Source organism: Oratosquilla oratoria, chromosome 26 (genome assembly GCF_046742065.1).
Source record: "Oratosquilla oratoria isolate Oo_2021 chromosome 26, ASM4674206v1, whole genome shotgun sequence".
NCBI classification, from domain to species: Eukaryota; Metazoa; Arthropoda; class Malacostraca; order Stomatopoda; family Squillidae; genus Oratosquilla; species Oratosquilla oratoria.
In genome coordinates, this window is record NC_134802.1 from 21,299,249 (window position 1) to 21,319,215 (window position 19,967).

The 19,967-nt window shown below is 38.1% G+C and overlaps 3 protein-coding genes across 11 annotated transcripts in view; all 3 read left to right on the forward strand.

The window, feature by feature from the left end:
• The window catches only part of LOC143039306 (megakaryocyte-associated tyrosine-protein kinase-like), a 942-nt gene extending 569 nt beyond the window's left edge, over nt 1-373 (forward strand). Inside the window, exon 1 of the mRNA XM_076209183.1 lies at nt 1-373. This exon is cut by the window's left edge and continues 569 nt beyond it. Coding sequence (XP_076065298.1) covers nt 1-373 — 373 coding nt within the window.
• A 1,664-nt stretch (nt 374-2,037) lies between these two features.
• Nucleotides 2,038-4,741, forward strand: LOC143039307 (zinc finger MYM-type protein 1-like). Its single transcript, XM_076209184.1, has 3 exons — nt 2,038-2,043; nt 3,288-3,752; nt 4,685-4,741. Exons 1-3 carry the CDS (start codon nt 2,038-2,040, stop codon nt 4,739-4,741), a joined length of 528 nt encoding a protein of 175 aa, XP_076065299.1.
• Nucleotides 4,742-5,999: 1,258 nt separating this feature from the next.
• Nucleotides 6,000-19,967, forward strand: part of Tango1 (transport and golgi organization 1) — a 149,933-nt gene continuing 135,965 nt past the window's right edge. For 5 of the 9 annotated variants that reach the window (XM_076209398.1, XM_076209401.1, XM_076209396.1 and 2 more), the window contains exon 1: nt 6,001-6,288. In XM_076209398.1, coding sequence (XP_076065513.1) covers nt 6,174-6,288 — 115 coding nt within the window. In that variant the 5' untranslated portion in view covers nt 6,001-6,173. Of the gene's footprint in view, nt 6,289-19,967 lie in introns of all 9 variants that reach the window. The other 4 variants (XM_076209405.1, XM_076209402.1, XM_076209403.1 and 1 more) reach the window with 2 other exon arrangements.

The following is a 19,967-nucleotide window of genomic DNA, read 5'->3' on the forward strand; positions in this document are numbered from 1 at the left end:
TAAGTCGGACGTGTTCTCCTTGGGACGACTTATGGCCTGTGTCGTCGCCCGAGTGCCCGAATTGAAGGCCGACCTCGAAGGACTGAGCGAGGCGGCTCTTCAGGAAGATCCCGAGGACAGGCTCTCCATCCAAGTCCTGGTGGAAGGACTTCAAAAAGCGCTCTCCGAACTCAAATACGTCGACCAGGAGCGTTCTTTTTCGGGGGAAGCAGATGAACATGTAGCAAAGGCCTCACACTCAAAAACTTCCCCTCCACCTCCTCAGAAGAGAAAGAGGTCAAAGTCTTCGCAAGATGCCTCGAGCTCCAGCGATAGAAACAACAAGAGGCAGAAATCTAGCAGCCCTCAGCAGGACGAAGTCGCTACTCATTGAGGTGGACCTCCAAAGTTACATAGGTCTATTCAAAGGTTCTCAACAAATCAAATGTGGATTACGGATCGTCAGCGTAACTCATTCTTCGTTGCAGAGAGTGAAAGGGGTTCCCTTCAGCTGAATAAGATCATCAGGCGGATAGAATAAAACCAGACGAAAAGGGGATCGCCATAGGCAAATAAAACCAATTAGCGACAGCTTGAGTGAAGGCAAAAGACGCAAAACAGAGCAATGTGGCCAAAGGATTCATCTTTGCCAGAAGCCTTTGTTGAATATCGAGTCACAACCCAAAACGCCAGCATCCGAAAGATTCAAATAAACAAACAAATAGTATACATAAATGAATAAGTGGAGAGATAAAAGTGTCTTGCTGCATTGATTCTGACCCAGGGCAGTGGTGGGCGAGATGCAGGGGTGACTCGTCATCCAGGAGGAACTAAGAAAAGAAGGAGGGAGTGGTAGTACTGAATGAGAGTGGAAAGGCTGGGGATGTAATGGGTGGGAATGGAATTATGCCTTTGACTTTGGCTACCTCCCTTGTAAGGGGAGGGGAAAGCCCTTGGTATATATGTATGTATCAATATACAAAGATATAAACACTTAATAGATAAATAAACAGATGAATAATAGTTTTTGAAAACACTCTACATTACAATTTAAAACAAACTAGGTAAATGATTACAAAGGTCTTCCCATCCTTCTCTCTTGCGAAGTAAAATTATTAAAGTTACTGTAGAATTGTTTCCAGGCCGCGCTCTGTCGCCACCCGCCTCCAATAGTGATCATTCATTCAACAGATGTAGTCCTGTGGTATATATATATACATATATATATATATACATATATATACATACATATATATATATATGTATATATATATATATATACATACATATATATATATATGTATATATATATATATATATAATATAATATATATAATATATATAATATATTTCGGCAGTATTGACATGGGCTGGCGAGTTATACATATACACTGGATATATCATTCAGGCAGTCTACAGTAAAGTCATTTTCTTACATTTTCCAGATCTACCAATACAAACAATAAGCGAACCAAGTATGGAATCCTTATTACAAAAAAAAAAAAAAAAAAAAAAATACATATACGGTGTGCACTGGAGGCCGTACAGAGAGGAGCCACTAGGTTCATTCCGTTGATGAAAGAACTTCCTTACGAAGCAAGGGCGTAGCCAGAGGGGGGCCAGGGGGGCCATGGCCCCCCAATTAAAAAAACTCCATCATGGAGTTATTGAACATATTTAACATTTTCTTGGTAAATTGGAAATCTTTGCAACACCTTCCACTAAAGTGCAATCTGGATTTTATTCTTGTCAAAATTCTTGTTAAACTTTTACAAAAAGTATAAAACTTTTTATGTGACCGATTATAATTAACTTCTATTTAATGACAGATTGCGATTTTGTTGTGCCAAGGTTTGCAAAATTACACGAAGGGTGAATAAAACATTATTTGAGTACTGGGTTGAATTCGATTGAAACAATGAAATAATCAATGCACCTGTTGGCGTTAGGAGCCGACGCCTGTAGGGTAGTCGGGCGCACTTTATCAAAGCATGATATTTGATAAAAATTGGTTCAATATACAAATGAAAAATTGTGTTTAAATTTCTGATAGCCAAAATGCTCGTAAAAACAATATAAATGTTATTATTTAGTGAAACAATATAGTGGTTGTAACTATTTAGCCCATCACTAGCAGCACTGCCGCAAAGGCTGCCAGATCATCGTGCGCATTAATAAGTTACTATCTTGGTATGTCATGTTCCTAGAATTTAAACTAGTATAGCGGCTAGAATTTCTAGCAGTCTTTGGTTTATGTGCATTTTCATCTGGTGCTTCTTTTTTAAGCCTACTATAATCAGCTTGTGAATGCTGCTGCCTTAGGAAGGGACTTCAGTAATCCTGCTATTATCTATTGTGACCCAATTTGTTTCAAATTCATTTGGGTTTAGGCTGTTATGCTAAACATCATTTCATACTCTTCTCTTCATAGATTAGATTCAAACTCTTCTGTATTTATCTGACTGGATTATGTTATCATTGATGCATTGTAGACAGGTATGGTACCTACCTACATGTGCTGATTTTTTTTCTATCGGAAACCAAGGTCCAAATCTGAGCCCAAATTCTCAAAGCACCAGATTATCACACACGTCATGCTGCCGAATTTACCAGCAAATCAACACTTTGTGGATCTACATCTATATATTCCAAAAATGTTTGGGAAATACTGGTATTTAAAATGATTTTAATCGCTGTTTAAATCAGTGTTCAACAAAAGAAATGAAACTGATTGAGATAATTTTTTGACAGATCGCACGTGCTGATTTAAGCCATGAATCGCCTTGAAAAATTGAAACCTATGCAGTCAAAAACCAGGTCCTCGTTATGCCAAAGCACAGGAATTTTCCAGATGTTTTTTTTTTTAAATTAGGGGGGCGCATTATACGCGCAAAAATACGGTATTCTTGCAACAGTGTTAAATTGTTCATTTTATGCTTGCTATGATAGGCTATCATTATATTGTTCATGTCATTTTGGCTTATATTTTCTCAGGGTATGATTAAAGAATCAACTACAAAAATAGTATTCAAAACCCCTGTACTTGCGAAATAATGACAGTGACAAAGTTAAATGTATTATATTGTTTGTGCCCAAGGCTAGGTGCATCATTTTTCTTGTTTGTTTTTTTCATGGGCGGAGTCGATTTTTATCGGATCATGCTTCGTCGGAGAACGTTTTTTATATGATTGCAAAGGACTATTTTTAGGACTAACCTAACCTAACCTAACAAACCTATTATAGGCCTAGTCTATATTCTATATACACTGTATAGTCTATAGTCCCTTGATATTGGTTATGCTGAGGAGAATGATGGGAATTTTCGTGCCCTGCTGCGTTATCGCATCCGAGCTGGAGATGATACACTGAAGCGTCACATAGAAGAACACAAAGGGAATGCTTCTTACTTGTCACCTGATATTCAAAATGCCTTGCTATCAGCTGCTGGTAGCTTGGTACAAGATGCAGTTGTGGAAAATATCAAGAAATATAAATTTTGGTCAATCATTGCAGATGAAACCATGGATAGACAAAAACGAGAGCAACTAGCCATTGCAATTCGTTATGTTCTGCCCGGTGACTCTGGTAAGTGGCATTGTTATGAAGAACCTGTCGCCATTCTTGACCTTTACGAAAACATAGAACCTGCGTCTGAATCTGAAAAAAGTCCAACAGGTGAGGCCATTGGAGGTGTGCTTGTACACAAGATGAAAAATCTTGGTCTAGATCTTTGTTCCTGTGTGGGTCAGGGATATGATGGTGATAGTATTATGGCAAGTAGTCGCGTTGTTGTTGTTGTTGTTCCCTAGACTGTCTGTCCGAGCAGTCCCGTCTCCCCAAGGAAGGCCACAGCCGAAACTGGGTTTTCCCACAAATCCTTTATAGAGTGTATGTTGTGTTGTTTGCGTGCATGATTGTGTATAATGCAGTCTTCCATTATGTGTTGTATGGTATGGGGTGAAGTGTTACATCCTGGGCAGCTGTTCACAACACGGTCGTCCAGCCTCTTCTGGTAGCTTAGAAGTGCTGGGTGGTGACCGCATCGCAGTCTGGCCAAGTGGACTCTGTCCTTTCGTGGGAGAGAGGATTAAGAAGGGTGGATATCAGGGGGTCTGGCATGCAGCAGTGTGTTGTCTTTCAGTGTGTTAATGGAGCGGTGAGTGATATGATTATGAATATGTTTCCGGAGGCTGGTATTTGGTGGTTGTGGAGGAAGAGAAGAGAGTATCTGTGCGTAATAAAGGTCTTTGGGTGTAGTTTTAATGTTTCTTGGTGTGTGTGGGTGTTCTGCTATGTAGTGTAGCGGGTGTGATGTGTTTGTGGTGGCTGCAGCAAGTGTTTGTGTGCCTCTCATATCGAGGTGGTCCTTGACTTTGAGGACTTTTGTTTCATGGTGTAAATGGTCTGTAGGTGATGTATTTGTAGTCGCGTTGAAGTAGCTGCTGTTTTCAAACGAGAAGCTCCAAATGCAGAATATTTCCACTGTGCTATGCATAGTTTGAACCTTAGTGCATCAAAGGCAGTTGCAGTTATTTAAATTCAGCATGCACAAGATGTTGTCAAAGAAACCACATCATGCTTCAAACAGTGCTAAGAGAATGTCCTTGCTGAAGTCTTGCATATCTGCTTCAGATAAGAAAACACTGGTTAAGTTATGTGAGACAAGATTTGTGGAACGTCATAAAAGCCTTATGACCTTTGCCAGGTTGTTGCCTTTTATTCTGCAAGCACTAGAAGAAATAAAAACATGGACATCGAGTGAAACAAGGAAGTTAGCACTGAGACTGGAAAACTATCACCAATTCTAGCTTTGTAATATCTCTAACCATCCTTGAAACTGTATCGGGTCTGCTTTTACCTCTAACCCGCGTCCTACAAACTGTGTCATATGACGACGGCCAAGCAATGACACAATTTACTGAACTACTTGCTGTTTTAGAGAATTTGAGGAGTGAACCTGAATTTCAAGTGGTCTTCAAAAAAGCCTCAGATCTTGCCGAAGAAGTGGGAATTGTAATTGCAAAACCTCGAACAGTACAACGTTCGGTATACAAAAGGAATGCAGGTGTCGGGTTAACAGATATTTCCACTGAGGATTATTATAGGGTGAATGTGTTCTACCCAACTGTGGATGCAATTATTATGGACTTGAAGCATCGATTCGGTGAACGTCAGCAGACAGTGACTGGCATCAGTTGTTTTATTCCATCACATATGAACTTTGGAATTAAAAAAGCGGAACAATAGAATTCATTGCTTGCTGCTGTTGAAGCTTATCAGGATTACTTGGATGTAGCTGCAGCAGACCTCCGTGGTGAATTTGAACTGTGGAGACGAAAATGGCAGAACAATGAATAGCGTCCACAGTCTGCCCTGGAAGCATTAGATAGCCGCTTCTCCTCAAGTACTCTAGAATTTGGTCTTATAGGCTTCATCTACATTATTTATAATTTGATAACATGGACATGGCCAATAATTAGGTATCATGTATTCAATGGGTAAAATATCATGTATATAACTGTATTTTATTCAATATTTGTTTTATCTGAAATTGCATATATCAATTAACTATTTGAATTTGCCGGTATTATATCGAATTCTCTCCAATTATTTCGGAGGACTAAATAAATTTTATAGGTGTTTAGAACTATGTACGTATATGCAGACATATGAACTGACTCTTAGTTCTTTTTATTGTTCCTTTATATCAAGGTTCAAATATTACTTTGTTTTTACAATTCGATAATAAGTAGTCAATTTATGGCATCCTAAGCTCACAACAAGGAAAACGAACCCAAAGTTGACGTGTCGGAAACTCACGTTTGCGAAGGCAAACTTAACTCCCTTTAAAAGAGAAAAACAAAATTTTTACCCTGTAAAATAGAAAAACCAGATGTAAAAATAATAGTTTACACATTAGAATATTTGTTTACTTTGATTTTTATGTATTTAGACGGATCTGTTCTTTTTTACAAGAAAAAATAATCAACAAAACAATAACGACAGTCGACTATGAGTGTTGTTAAATTAATTTTTGGCAGGAGTAGGTGATCAGCTTGAAGTAGAACGCATGAAGGCAATTATCAGTGAAGGAAGAAAACGCCAGATTAATCATTTAAACTTATTAGTGTTTGTCGTTAATATTGGAACAAGGGAGATTCAGAGTTCTTCGGTCAGCTGTGTTGAGTTGTACGATGGCTCTGACATGGAGCAGACATACAATTTTAGTGCTTAGCATATCCTTACTGGTGTCTTTTGTATTTGCCGACCTTTCAGGTACGAGGCTATGCGGTGATCCCATGTGCAAAGGTAAGTGGAAATGTGTAATGTTTATATTTTGAAGTTAGACTTAGTAGTGTGGGTCCAGCAGGTAAGGAAATGTCAAGGCACGAACATCTCGACAGAAGTGGTTGAGGACACTTGGCAGCAACCTTCCTGTCGAGTTGTTGCCTCTCACTTTCCTTATCAAGGATTTCCACTGGACTCCATCATCATATTAGATGTATGAGTTATGTGAAGGAGGGGAGAGTATAAGTGCTATAGAATTACGATGGCATTCATATTCAATCTGGTTCGCAATGTTTCGTCATTGAAATTTGCATGAATAGCGAGATGTTGGCGCATCATTGATGCACACTGGATTTACCATATTATTAGCAACAGTAAAATTCCCATACGGAGAACATTATTGGTACCTGCATACATATACAATGCATGCACGATTGGCATGGATATTACATTTAGACTGCATCTTTGACTTTGGTTTCATTTCGCTCCACATTGCTCTATGACTATGGCATAGTAAATAGTTACATTATTTAGGATTCGGGTAGCCAGTGGAGGAACTGATAATCGATACAAATTGGTCCAGAAATTGTTAATTGGTTTATGTGTTGGCAGAAATGCTAGAACTTTGGTTGGCGTTCAGCTTGGCTCTCATTGACATTGTAACTGTTGCAGGGGCCTTGTTTTGGTCCCTCATGAATATTGTTGCCATTTGACTTGTAGGTTCACTTTTCTTCTACTTTGATTCCAGTACATTATAATACATCATAACCCACAATCATTTTTGCTTGAAGACATTATCAATTGTTCGAAAACCTGGTGTGCAAATTTCAAGGACAATTTTTTTTTTTTTTTTATAGTTTTAAATGGTGGGATGAAGGCTTTGAATTAACAGCCATAAAATAAATGCTACAATGACGATCATTAGATAGGGACAACATAGTGTACACATGATTATCTATTCTTGAAAGGGTTGCCTGTGGTTTTAATATTAACCATATGGTAGGTGGATGGTTGGACAAGTTTTGAGTATGTGACATTATGTATTACTTAACTGCATACATGGTAATTGAACATAAAAATCTTATTGTATTGTATGCGATTTCAAGGTTTCTTTATTTTTGTCCTTGTCCTTCCGTATTCCAAGCAAACTTAACTGATCTGACCTAACCTAACCTGACCTGACCTGATCTGGATAAAAGCACATGTGGAGAAAGATAAGGGGGAGGGGGCAGTAAGTAGATTGAGACTTCAACAAATTAAGAATGAGGAATGCCAAAGATGTGGCAAAGGACATCAATCAAATCCTTGGTAGTACTCGGAGGATCCTACAGAGCTACAGGCTTTACTCGGGTGCCGAGTCATTTGAGACCAACTATAGACTTGTTACAACATTTAGGTTACACATGAAGTTCAGAAGAATCCAGAAATGTAATCAGCCAAAATTTTGTCCTCAGAAGTACAGGGAGGGACCAGTGACTATTACCTGCCAAATGGACATTGAAGGTTTTAATTTTCGAAACCTGTCAACTGCCTTGTTTTCTGAGGGGTTAATACCATCTCAGAGTGGGACGAAGATCTCTTTCTATTGACATAAACAGTATTTATGTTTTTATGCAAAGCTGACACCTAGTGACTACTCCCTCCCACTACCACTTTCAGCTAGTGATATAGAAACATTTCACACTGGTAAGAGGAGGACCCCAACGAATATTGTTCCTTTCCTGTATACTGCAATTAGGTAAATACACCAACAGAACACAGACAACTGTCTAAAGTTTCTTCCCAGAGATATGTGGGAAGCCCTGAGGACCACTGGCAACCACTGTGGAGTTGTAGGTATTCCAGTCAGTGAAACATAAAAAAGAAAAGAAAAAAAATATTATTGACCATTGCCCCCATTTTGGTCATGTGTATAGAATGAGTAAAGAAAGACTAACCTAACAAAAAGAGTGTGGAAGGTAGATGGTGTGAATTTGAGGGGAAAACAATGAAAGATGAAGTGGGCATTGAGCAAAAGAGGAATGTCTGTGAGCAGAGAATGTTCATGAATGGTTGATAAATTGATGTGGCTGAAAGTGATTTCCTCTTGTGAATGGACGAGGGGAGGATAGCCATGTAATGAAGCTGTGGAGGAAAACCAGCTTGCAGTTGGGCCCTGCCATGGAGTTATTGTATCTTGTTGGATTGCTTCTGACTCCTGCAGTGGGAGGGCAGGGATAGGTGCATGCCTTGGCTGGCCATTTCCCTTATAATTGGGGGAGAGTTCTTTTTATATGTATGAAGCATTTGCTTAGATATGTATGGAAGATCATTTGTATGTATGTAGGGCCATGTACTGGCTTGGTAGATAGTCTTGAAATCATGAGCAGGTGGTCATGAGTTTAATTCCTGGGACCTGCAGCATTGATTTTTGACAGCCCTGGCTAGGTGAAGTGCCCCAACTTTGAACTAGAAAAAAATAAGAATATTGCCTTTTTACAACTGACAAGCTTTAACCCAATAAGGATAACCTGACATGGTCGTGTGTTATTGGAACTTGATAGGGCAAAAAGGGACTCTTTGTATAGTAATTTTATGATGTAATGATTGTAACATCAACATGAAGTGTAAAAATTATGCTTATGTAGAAGTTCTAAGCATAACATAATAGTGATGATAATACTTTATTGAATAGTACAGTATAAAACTGGCAAAGTTTCAGTCATTCTGATAATCAATCAGTGGTCCCAGTTCACTCTTTCAGGAGACCTGTATCAATTGGAGGCATATGCCTGTGAGCTCATTGTTTCACTCACACACTCATGCCAGTCCCCACAGTCGCTCCAAGCAATCGCCCATGCAGCCACCTTTCCTTCCCACTCCAAACAGCTCTCGACAGGCTCAATCAACTTGCCCCAGCCATGAATTTAGTGGACATCTCCCTTGTATCCTCCATCAAGGGTTTTCTCTCGTGGAGACTTGTAGCCCCCCAGGAAATTGGCCCTGGCCACTGGTTCAGCCCATGAATCACTCAGTGAAGAGATCTTGTTTTGCTTTCTGGAAGAGATAAATGTAGGGCAGTGTAGTAATGTGTACTCTGTATATTGTGTGTGGTGGTAGCATCAGTGACAGTTGTAGTATATTGCTGGCTGGCCTATTCTCTATGGTGCTGTTTTGGTATGTGGTGGTGACCTGAATAGCATACCAGTGTAATTGTTAATTATCTTGTGTGATTTCTTTTATGGGTTCATTTCTTGGGAGGGGGTGTTGTAGTAAAGAATTTGGTGGTCTATTGTGGAGTACTTATTTTGTGATCCAAGTGATTGTGTTACTATATGGACATAGTTTGAGGCACTAAGAGCTGAGTACTGAAGACATTTGAGTAAAATAGTGCTAGGGTTGTTTTTATGTTGTGGTTGTTGGGCTGTATTTGTGTGATATGGTGTGAATGGTAGGTGGGTTCATGGGCTCTTGCATAGTTGCATTGAACTGTGGGCTCATTCTCGTGTGCTGTTGTACAAGAGGGACTTTGGTTTCTGAGTGTAGATGTTCTGTTGTTGTTTTAGTGCTGCCTTTATTATTATCATAGTTGTAGATTCATGAAACATGTAACTTAGGCTTCTCTTTTAAAACCCATTAAACTCCGATGACAAGATTCTTGTCATTTGGTAAAATAAAACAAAAAATCATAAAACACCAAAATGTTTGATCAAACACCAGAAAATTATGACGTCAGTCCTCGCTTCGCGAAGCGAGGACTGACGTCATAATTTTCTGGTGTTTGATCAAACATTTTGGTGTTTTATGATTTTTTGTTTTATTTGACCAAATGACAAGAATCTTGTCATCAGAGTTTAATGGGTTAAGGCTAACCCAACTGTTTGAGTACAAGTTGTAGTCTTTTTGTGGATGTCAAGGGATTAGAGAAGCCCCTCAAGGCTAAGCATTACCTTTAGTCGAGTGTAAAATTCAGACAGAAGTAAGTTTTTATGTGAAGTCTGTTAATCCTCTCACAGAAAGGAGGTTAAGGCAGTTAGTCTGTATATTGTTGGTATAGCCACTTCAAGTCTGGTCATCCTTCCTAGAAGTGAAAGAGGGTGAAGCAAAATTTTTTATGATAACTTCGTTTCGTCAAAGAGAAAATATGGGTTATAGCCGTGGTTGCAGGGTAATATGGGCAAAGAAGACTGGTCCAAAACAAGGCTGGATGCAGAATTCCAATTATGTGCATAAAAAGTTTGAGATATAGCACATGCTAAGGTTTTCCTTGAACTCAATCTTAGAACCTAGAGTATACTCCATGCAATTGCCTCTGTAGAAAGTATATTCTATATATGCATTACCAGTTTGTGAAATTTTGTGTAAATGAAATAGCTGACAAAAGATATAAAGACCAAGCAAATTAAATGTTCTAACACATACGTAAATAAACTGTAAAGCCCACATTCAGAGAAAAACATGGTTAGGAGATTATCCATATATTATGACCATTGTCTGTGGTCTTCATGTCGAAGAAGACCAGTTTTCATGACATGGATTATCTTTCAACAATGTTTCTTTTCTCTAAATGTGAGCTCTACATTTTATTTAAAGACTATATATAGTTGGAACTAAGATAATTTGTCCAATGTTTTACACAAATGCTAGTTTGGATTGAGTGTTTTGTCACTGGAGCTGTTTTGTCACTGGAGCTGAATTGGGTATCTTGATTAGTTCTAATTGTTAGGCTTTACTGTGGAAGAGCTATACCTCACTGCTGATCATACCCATTAGTCTCTACCTTCCATGGGAATTTCTGTACCCTTTTGGCAGTTTTTTCTCAGGTTGAGTGTGTGTTGTCCCATTTTGTTGCTGATAACCTGATATATAGGAATTCCTTCCCTTAGGTTACTTGAATTTGTTGGTTAATTTATAGATTCATTTATCTCCTGGAGATGTGCATCTTTGAGATCTGACCACAGATGCCAGGCTGGTCCATGATTAACTAGAGAAGAAACTAGTAAATTTACCTCAGTTTCTGCAACATGATAATAATAGATACTATAACTTGTAGAAAAAAAATATCTTGGTAATGACCTTCAATTCTTTTCATACAATGTCCAATACAGCTGTTGCAGGTAACAGCATATTATTTGCAATTAATTCGATACTGTGATGCAAGGAAGGGAGTGGGTGGAGGATGGGGGAGGGAGAGGTTATGTGTGAATGATATTTTGATGCAGCCCAAAGGGATTTCTCTCCATCTGCTGTTTTTCTGCATGAGGGGGAAGAAAAGGGGGGGGGGGGTGCTGATTAAGTGAAACAGCCTTGCTGTGGATGTGCTGTGTCATGCTGCATTGCTTCTGACCCAAGGTAGTGGTTGGGATACGAGAATGACCTGTCATCCATAAGGAGCTAAGATAAGAGGGAGGAAAGGGTGGTGGATGGGTGGGAATATGCTTTTTGACTTTAGCTATCTCCCTAGTAAAGGGGGAAAAACCCGTGGTATATTGGTAGGTAGATTTCACAATTGATCTGCAAGCAATATGTGTAAACTTTATCTATTAAACTGAATAATATGGAATGGATTGAAATCTAATGTCTTGATTTGGGGATGATATAAAATTGTATAGAATGGAGCTGGATGTTCATAAAAATTTAGTCTAGTGCAATAATCTGAAATATGGTAAAGGAAATTTAATCCCAATAACTGGAGAATATTACATGTATAAAAGCACTGGCATAAAATAATCTCCTAAGTATTGCAAGTTATTTACATTTAAAATAGAACAGCCCAATTTTGATATTTGGTTGATTTAACACAACCAATATCCTGCAATACAGTTTTACTTTTTTTTTCATATATGGCCTTGTTATGGACAAAAATATCTGTTTTCATAATTCTTCACTGTAAACCATTGACATATTGGTTCTGATATATTTTAACCAACAACCTCCCTCCATTAATGACCTTTTGTCATGCACAGCATTAATATCTTGCTACTCAGATCAGTCATCTATATAGAAAATCCTTAAAGCGTGCTACTGCAGTGGTTTATTAACTTGTACCCTTAACAAAATCATGTTATTGTTCACAATATCTGTTTATTAAGGTGACTCATCATTCAATCAATTTTTTGCAACAGGTCTTTAGCAGATGACAACAATGCAATACAGACGCTCCTCAACTTACGTTTTAGTTACGTTCTGAACGGCTGAACGTAAGTTGAAAATGAACGTAAGTTGTCACTGTACTATACATCCGTAAATTCTATTACCGTATCTTACAAAACACCCCTAAATCATTAATTATACACATAACATTGTAAAATAACATTAATTTCAAATAAATTAAATTCAAGCAACATAAATTGAGATGGCGGAGGAGGAGGCAAGGCAGGTTCAGTCTGTCGTTTGTGCCATGTAAACAATGGACGCAGCATCATGTGTAAGTATTGTTTGAACTACGGAGAGCGCGCTAAACTAAAAAATTCACTCAATTTTTTTTTACAGTCAGTTCAAACGTAAAATTGAAAAAACGTAAAAGGAATGAACGTAAGTAGAGGAGCGTCTGTATATCTTCCCTGAGTGACTTATGGTCTCACCTTGAGGCTGTTGCCAGTTACCTGAAGGTCATGAGTCTTCGGCAATAGAGACCACAACTGATTGAATTTATAAATGATTTTGCAGGAGAGCAACAGCTTTCTGGTATCTAGCAACAGTCATCAGGTTGGCCCACAAGTCGTTCAATGGAGAGATACAATATTGTGCTGTTGCCAGAACAATGCCAAAATAGGGTTATGAAAGATTAGTTTGGTGTCATCTGTATGGTGATGGTTTCTAGGGCAGTTTGGATCTGTGGCTAGGCATAGGTAACTTGTTTAACCACTTCAGTACAAGTCAAATTCTTGTGCACAGCATTGGCTGCCATATATACAATTCATCACACTACTTGCATTATAAAATATAAAGTCACTGCTGTATTACTCATTCTCTTTTACTCTGAGTAATAATAAACACAGAAAATGTGATCAAACCAGTTCACATAATCTGGGAGTAACTTGTGTACAACTACAAAAAATATAATCAAGACACTGACATCGGCATCCTTGTGTATCCACTTGGGGAAACCGTGAGTGCCAAAAACTATACAAGATTTTAAGAACAAACTGGATGCGGAGAGATATAAAAATGGGTCACTACGAGCATAGCTCTCATCCCGTAAAATACAACTACTGGCAGCTAAATATGTAGGCGTCGTACCAAAGTGGTTAAGTGATTAATTCTGGTGCATTTCATTAACCAGTTCATTGTGAGTCCTTCCTATCAGTTGTATGAAATCAATGGCTTTTGGAGACATGTGGCAGATTTCTCTTGGATGTCTGTTTTACAAGACCATTACCTGCAGGTACCTTTTGTTGATCCCTCTTCTCTCTCTTCTTCTACAGTTGATATCTTTAGTGAAGATTGAGCATAATCAATATTATGAAACTGCTCTAGTATAGTATGCCTAAGAATAGGGTGTTCCAACCTCACACACGGCCACCTCATGACAAGAAATGACCTTCCCACTTGCCAATGTGAAGCTCCCCTCACAACACTACATTGACATTTATGCATACTAGGTCAGGAAAGATGGGATACTGCAGGAGGATCTTAACCTCTTCAATATGACTGAAATATTTGCACACACATCAGCTACCTGATGTACGATGATGCATCACAGTACACACATAAAATATAACAACTGTTATACTTGTTCTCTTTCACCCAGAATGTTTGTAACTACTGAAAAAGTGATCAATCGGCTACAACTACAAAATGAATATAATCAGGAAGCCGACGCTGGCATCCTTGTGTACTCACTCCTCATGACGCCTACATAGGTGTCAGCTATTCAAGGGTTAATAAATTATTTGTATGATTGCAGAAATGGCATATGTACTTCAATATCTCAGTGTGCAAGTGTGTTAAACGTAGGATTATATAACACAGCTAACAGGTATAGTTTAGGTAATGCCATATTAAAGAAGACAATATGAAAAGGATTTAGGAGTGTGAGTCCAGACCTTAAATCCAGGAAACTATTAGTGCCAGGAATATGGCCAACAGAGCATTAGGATTTATTGCTAGGACTGTTACAAACAGAAGTGCAAAGGTAGTCCTTAAACTCTATCTGGTGATGGACCCATCGCCATCCTTAACTATGTGGTACGGTTTTGGTCTCTGTCCTATAGAATGGATGTTAAATTCTTCAATACGAGTTGAATACTCATGTGCAATGTCAGAGTGACTAAAGTATAATGATTCGATGATGCATCACAATATACGCATTATAATATATAAAGTTACAGCTGTAATACTTGTTCTCGTTCACCCTGAATGTTGATAACCACAGAAAATGTGATGTGGCCTGTTCACAGAATACAGGGGTCATTTAGTTACAACTACAACACAAATATAGAATGTTGACACTGGTATCCATGTATAATCACTCGCATCTAATGATGCTGATGTTTGTCATCGTATGCAAGGGGTTAATTCACAAGAATCTGTACAGAGGAAAATAACCAAAATGATCCAGGGGCTTATAAATTTACCATACAAAGATCAGCTTAAGCACCTTAACATACACTCTGGAAAGACTTAGTGTCGAGTGATCTAATAGTGTATTTGAATGGTCAAGGGCTTTAACCCATTCAACTCCGATGACAAGATGTCTTGTCATTTGGTCAAATAAAACAAAAAATCATAAAACACCAAAATGTTTGATCAAACACCAGAAAAATATGACGTCAATCCTCGCTTCGCTGCGAGCGAAGCGAGGATTGACGTCATATTTTTCTGGTGTTTGATCAAACATTTTGGTGTTTTATGATTTTTTGTTTTATTTGACCAAATGACAAGACATCTTGTCATCGGAGTTGAATGGGTTAATAAGAGTGATGCAGGCAAGGTCATCATATTAAGACAGCAGGTTAGGACTCATAGTAATATATATAGATTGGACCAATTTAGGTTTAAGAAAGAAACTGGCAAGTCCTGGCTTACCAGCAAAGTGGATAATGAATGGAATAGACACAGTAATATGGTGAGCACTGAAACAATTGGTTGTTTTAAGAGAAGACAACTTTATGGATAGGGATGACAGGTGGTGTAGGCCTTATGGTCTCTTTGTCTCCTCCATTCTTATGTTCTTATGTAATGACACTTGGATTTGGAATGGTTTGCCAATTTATGTGGTTTCCACCAAAAGTCAATTGGACAAATTATGACAAATTTGCATTCTACTTGTGGTAGTTAAATGTTAACACAAGTGTACAGAACAATAGTAATGGTTGTTGCCCAATTTTCATTGACTAGAAGCCTGCAGCATCTCAATAGGTAGTAATGGGATTAAGGGAGGAAACTGGACTATTGTCATTATTGCATTAGTATGGGTATGTTTTTATGTTACTGGCTAGGAGGAAAGAAGCAGTCTCCAGTTGTCAAGTTTTATGTGACAATATGTGAAAGAAATTATTCAGAGTTAACTGATTATGGGCTCTGGATGAAGACAGAATACCTGCCCCTTGGGCCTAAACAACACAATATATCTTCCTTGTAGACCTGCCCAGAGGACGTTTCTTGTTACCCAAGAGCTGCAGGTCTGATGCAAGAGAGTACAGGGGCAATGGATTTTACTCGTACCTCTGAAAAAGTTGTCAGTTTTTATTTCTCAAGTGAATATTGTATTGTATTTTATCTTTGATAACCTGAACTTTTATCCTTGGAGACAATATTCCACTAAAGAGGAATCATTGAGGTATTAATGGGGTGAATTAAGGAAGGTAGTAGAAAGTAGGAACAATAGAAGTAAGTGATCACCATTCCTCTTAGAATGGAAATTAGTCTATCATGAAATAATGTCTCATAATTCTGGTGAGTGGGGATGCCACTGAAGTTCCTAAAGTATCAGTTCTATAAAACTTGTGCAGTCAGTGCCCCAATATAGGAATCATGTAAATGTAAACTTGAGTTACTTGTCTTGTAGTAAAAAAAGTAAAATGTGTTCAGAATATAAATAATTTTAGAAATGTTTTAAAAACATAAAGGAGCTACTTGTTTTCATAGCAATGTTTGAAGTAAAATGTTACTGAAAATGGCAGTTCAAATTTACTCATGATGAAGCAATTTGTAGCATTCGGTTGCGTCTAAAGAACATAGGGGTGTATTTTAGTACATCTCTGTGCATAGACTTAAATCATGCTAACTTCAGCAATGAACTGGGGAATTTTAAGTCAAGATGTTTCCCATGTAAATATGAATCACCATAGTGTCTTGAGCCTGGTTATAGCCATTAGATTTTGTGATTAGTGACAATTTTATTCAGCTAAGTGGCACATTGGGGAGTAAATGTGATTTTGGTCAGATAAGAACCTATTGTCTAGTGTTTGTTCCACAACAAAATATACATAGGGCATTATCATTTGATAGATATTTTTGACTTGCAAAATTAAAATATAGAATATATTTAGAAAGTTTATATAGTAGAGCATTTTCGTTGTTGGGGAAAAAATAAACAAGCCACTCCTTCCACTCTGTAGACTTCCAAGGTAATCAGAAGATAACAAGGAACTCTTATCACTTCCCACTTTCCCTTGACTTATATTTATGACCCAGTCTATTGTTATCTTCCTGTCTGCCATCTTATGTCTCTCCCTTTACCAGCCATTTTCTTCCTTTTCTCCACAAAATTGGACTTAATTTCTTGGTAGCCACATCCAGTCTGTATAATTTGCATTGCCAGTTATATCTTTATATCTATATTTGTTATCAGTCACTATATGTTTTGACTTGATCATTTATACCTATATTGAGTTTTTCTTTTACTCAGCAATTCATCAATTTTCCAACAGAAGAATGCAAGACTTGCCTATGGTTTCAAACTCTCCACCCACTTTTACCTTCAGTTTTATTGAGCTGATGGACATCCCTTCCTCTGAAAGGCTTAAATCACTTGAGCCTGTAGTTTATTATAGGTGCTACCAGGCAGTTTTATCCAGCTAAAGGAAACCATCTTTACAGCAAAGGATTATTCTTGTAATTTTATCTTGTTTATTCTTAAACTCAACTTGAAGCTCTATATGTTGTCTACTAAACTGACCTTAATCCTATCCCTCTCTGCTGCAACTCTACATCTTCAATTCAACTTGAAGCTTTACATATTCTGTACTGATCGAACCTTAATCTCTCTTCCGCTGCTACTATACAACTTTCTAATCAAATGCTTTTGCATTGCCCTGTTTCTCCTTCATGGCTTAAAATGGTCTCAGATTGCCCTGCTTCGTTTGTGTTCATACTCTCACTTGATTATTTTATTACATTTATTCATTAATTTTTATTTATTTTATTTTCACTTAAAACTTGTCTCCAGCATTGTGGTTATGTTGCAGGCTTTGTGACTTTGCTGATCTTGTCAGGTTTGGTGTATTTATTTACCTAATTGTAGTATGCAGGAAAGGAGCAACACTTGTTGGGTCATTCTCCTATTCTCTAATATTCTAACATACCTAGACTCAAATTCATGTACAATACCAACATTGTCTATATCCTTGATTTCCAATTATCATATTTAGATTTGAACTCTTGTATTGTTTGAGCTTGGGCTATATCACCTAAGCTATTCCACATATGCATCTGTATGGAAACCTGTTTCTTCATATCCTTTTGACATATGGTCTTTCTTAATTTACTACCATGACCTCTTAAAGCCCTCCCATCAAGATATCTCCTCTCTCATAGCAATCTGTCCCCTTTATTGACCTTAACCCCTTGAGTACCGGATGTGTGTTTTGTGACACCTGCGTGTCACGGCTGAATGCACCCGCCAGGAACCGAGCGTGCTCCCCGTGACACGCACGTGTCACAGTTATAAGCTGTGTGTATTGAGGGCTCTGAAGGCCTCGGTTTCTGGGTTATTTCTACCCACGTGGTGGCAAGTGTCTGTGTTTACAAACATAAGGCGCCAGCCATTCGTGGGATGATTTGAAACATTTGTTTACGTAAGGTTGACGGGTCGGTAACGAAGGGGTTAACACTGTAATCATGTCACCTCTTTCTCTTTGATCTTTCAAAGTTGGCAGATCCCACCTCTTTCTCATTGATCTTTCAAAATTGGCATACCCGATACTTTTAGGGTGGGAACAAGTTTAGTTGCTGCCCTTTTTATTCTTTCAGTCTTGCTTATATCCTTCACTTGTGGAGACCATATTGCTGACACGGTTTTGCATGTATCAGGGTTTCAATGAATTTTTTCATCTCTTCATTCTTATAGTGAAGCGTCTTTTTAATCTATTGCAGTAGTCCGTATGTCTCTTCTACAATCTGGTGATGTGTGTGTTAGGTGACAGGTTGTCTTTTATCAACACTCCAAAGTCTTTCTCCTCTTTTGCTTTGGTGATGGGTTCACTTCCCAAGGAATAGTTTAAGGACGGCCTTTTGCTGCTATTGCCCATTTTCAATACTTTGCATTTTTTGGTGTGGAACTTTATTTCCCATTCTTGGCTCCAAGCAAAAATAGTGTCTTTATCTTTTTGTAATAGTCTACCATCCTCCTCGTCTTTCTCTCTTCTCATCTGCAAATGTGTTGGCATATCTAGTTCCTTCCATCATGTCATTGACATGACAAGAAATATTATCGGTGCAAGCACTGAACCTTGTGGAACTCCGCCCATTACTGCTCTCCATATCTTATCCTTTACTACTGTTCTCTTGTATCTTTCCCTCAGAAAGTCTTTCATCCATTCTAATAGTTTGCTACTCAGTCCTCCAATGTTCTCAAATTTCAATTTTGAGGTACTTTATCAAACACCTAGGTCAAGGTACATGCAGTCCACCCATTCCTCTCTTTGTTGCAGCACATCAATCACTCAAGGTGAATACACCTTGATATTTCTTCTTGCATTTTTTTTTCTTTCTTTTTTTATTCCCTTGCATTTTTTACATAAGGAGAGTGCTATACATAATTTCTAGTTTGGTGTTCTGCCACATTGTTTTTCGTATTATTTTGTTTTGTATGAAGTTAGTTTATTCCAGTTGGGTGGAAATGGTGGACTTCTTACTATTAAGCCATACATCTATAATAATAATAGTAATGATTGCTGCGAGTTTAACAAACTGGAAACCACAGCCCCACATTGGTAGCTGCTAGGCCTCAAGCCTTCTAGTTCAGTAGATCTCTCTGGGAAGTAACATAGGGTTCTTGTGTTGCGTTGTGTTGGTTTGGGTTTTTGTGTCACAAGCTTGTGGTAGTTGGAGGAGTGGAGGAATCATTGCTTATCAACTGTTATTTTGTTGAAAAAATGGAGGATATACAACCCACAGAGACAGTGACATTTCTGTTGGGCAGTATCACCATATGGAGATGGTGTTGTCAGTTTTTGAAGAATAATAACCATGGAGAGATGATTCTACCCAATTGCTGGGTCATCATATGCAGATACATGTGCATTTGCTGGGTACTGGCTACCTTTTTACATTAGTTTTCAGTCCTTGCACTGTATAACCTACCATTCATGGGAGAGATGATCCTCTTATAATCCAAACAAGTGGTGAAATATATATATGTATTTACCTAGTTGTGTTTTACGGGAAGGAGAGCTATGCTCGTGGTGTCCCGTCTTCATATCTCATTTGATCTAACTATTTTTAAGTTTGTGTATTGTTTTTGCACACACCACTTTCTCATCTAACTTGTTCCA

Excerpts from the sequence above, each read along its gene's own strand:
- LOC143039307 (XM_076209184.1), top strand. Across the intron at positions 3,753-4,684 it reads ATGATGGTGATAGTATTATG|GTTGTTGCCTTTTATTCTGC; the intron begins GCAAGTAGTCGC and ends GACCTTTGCCAG.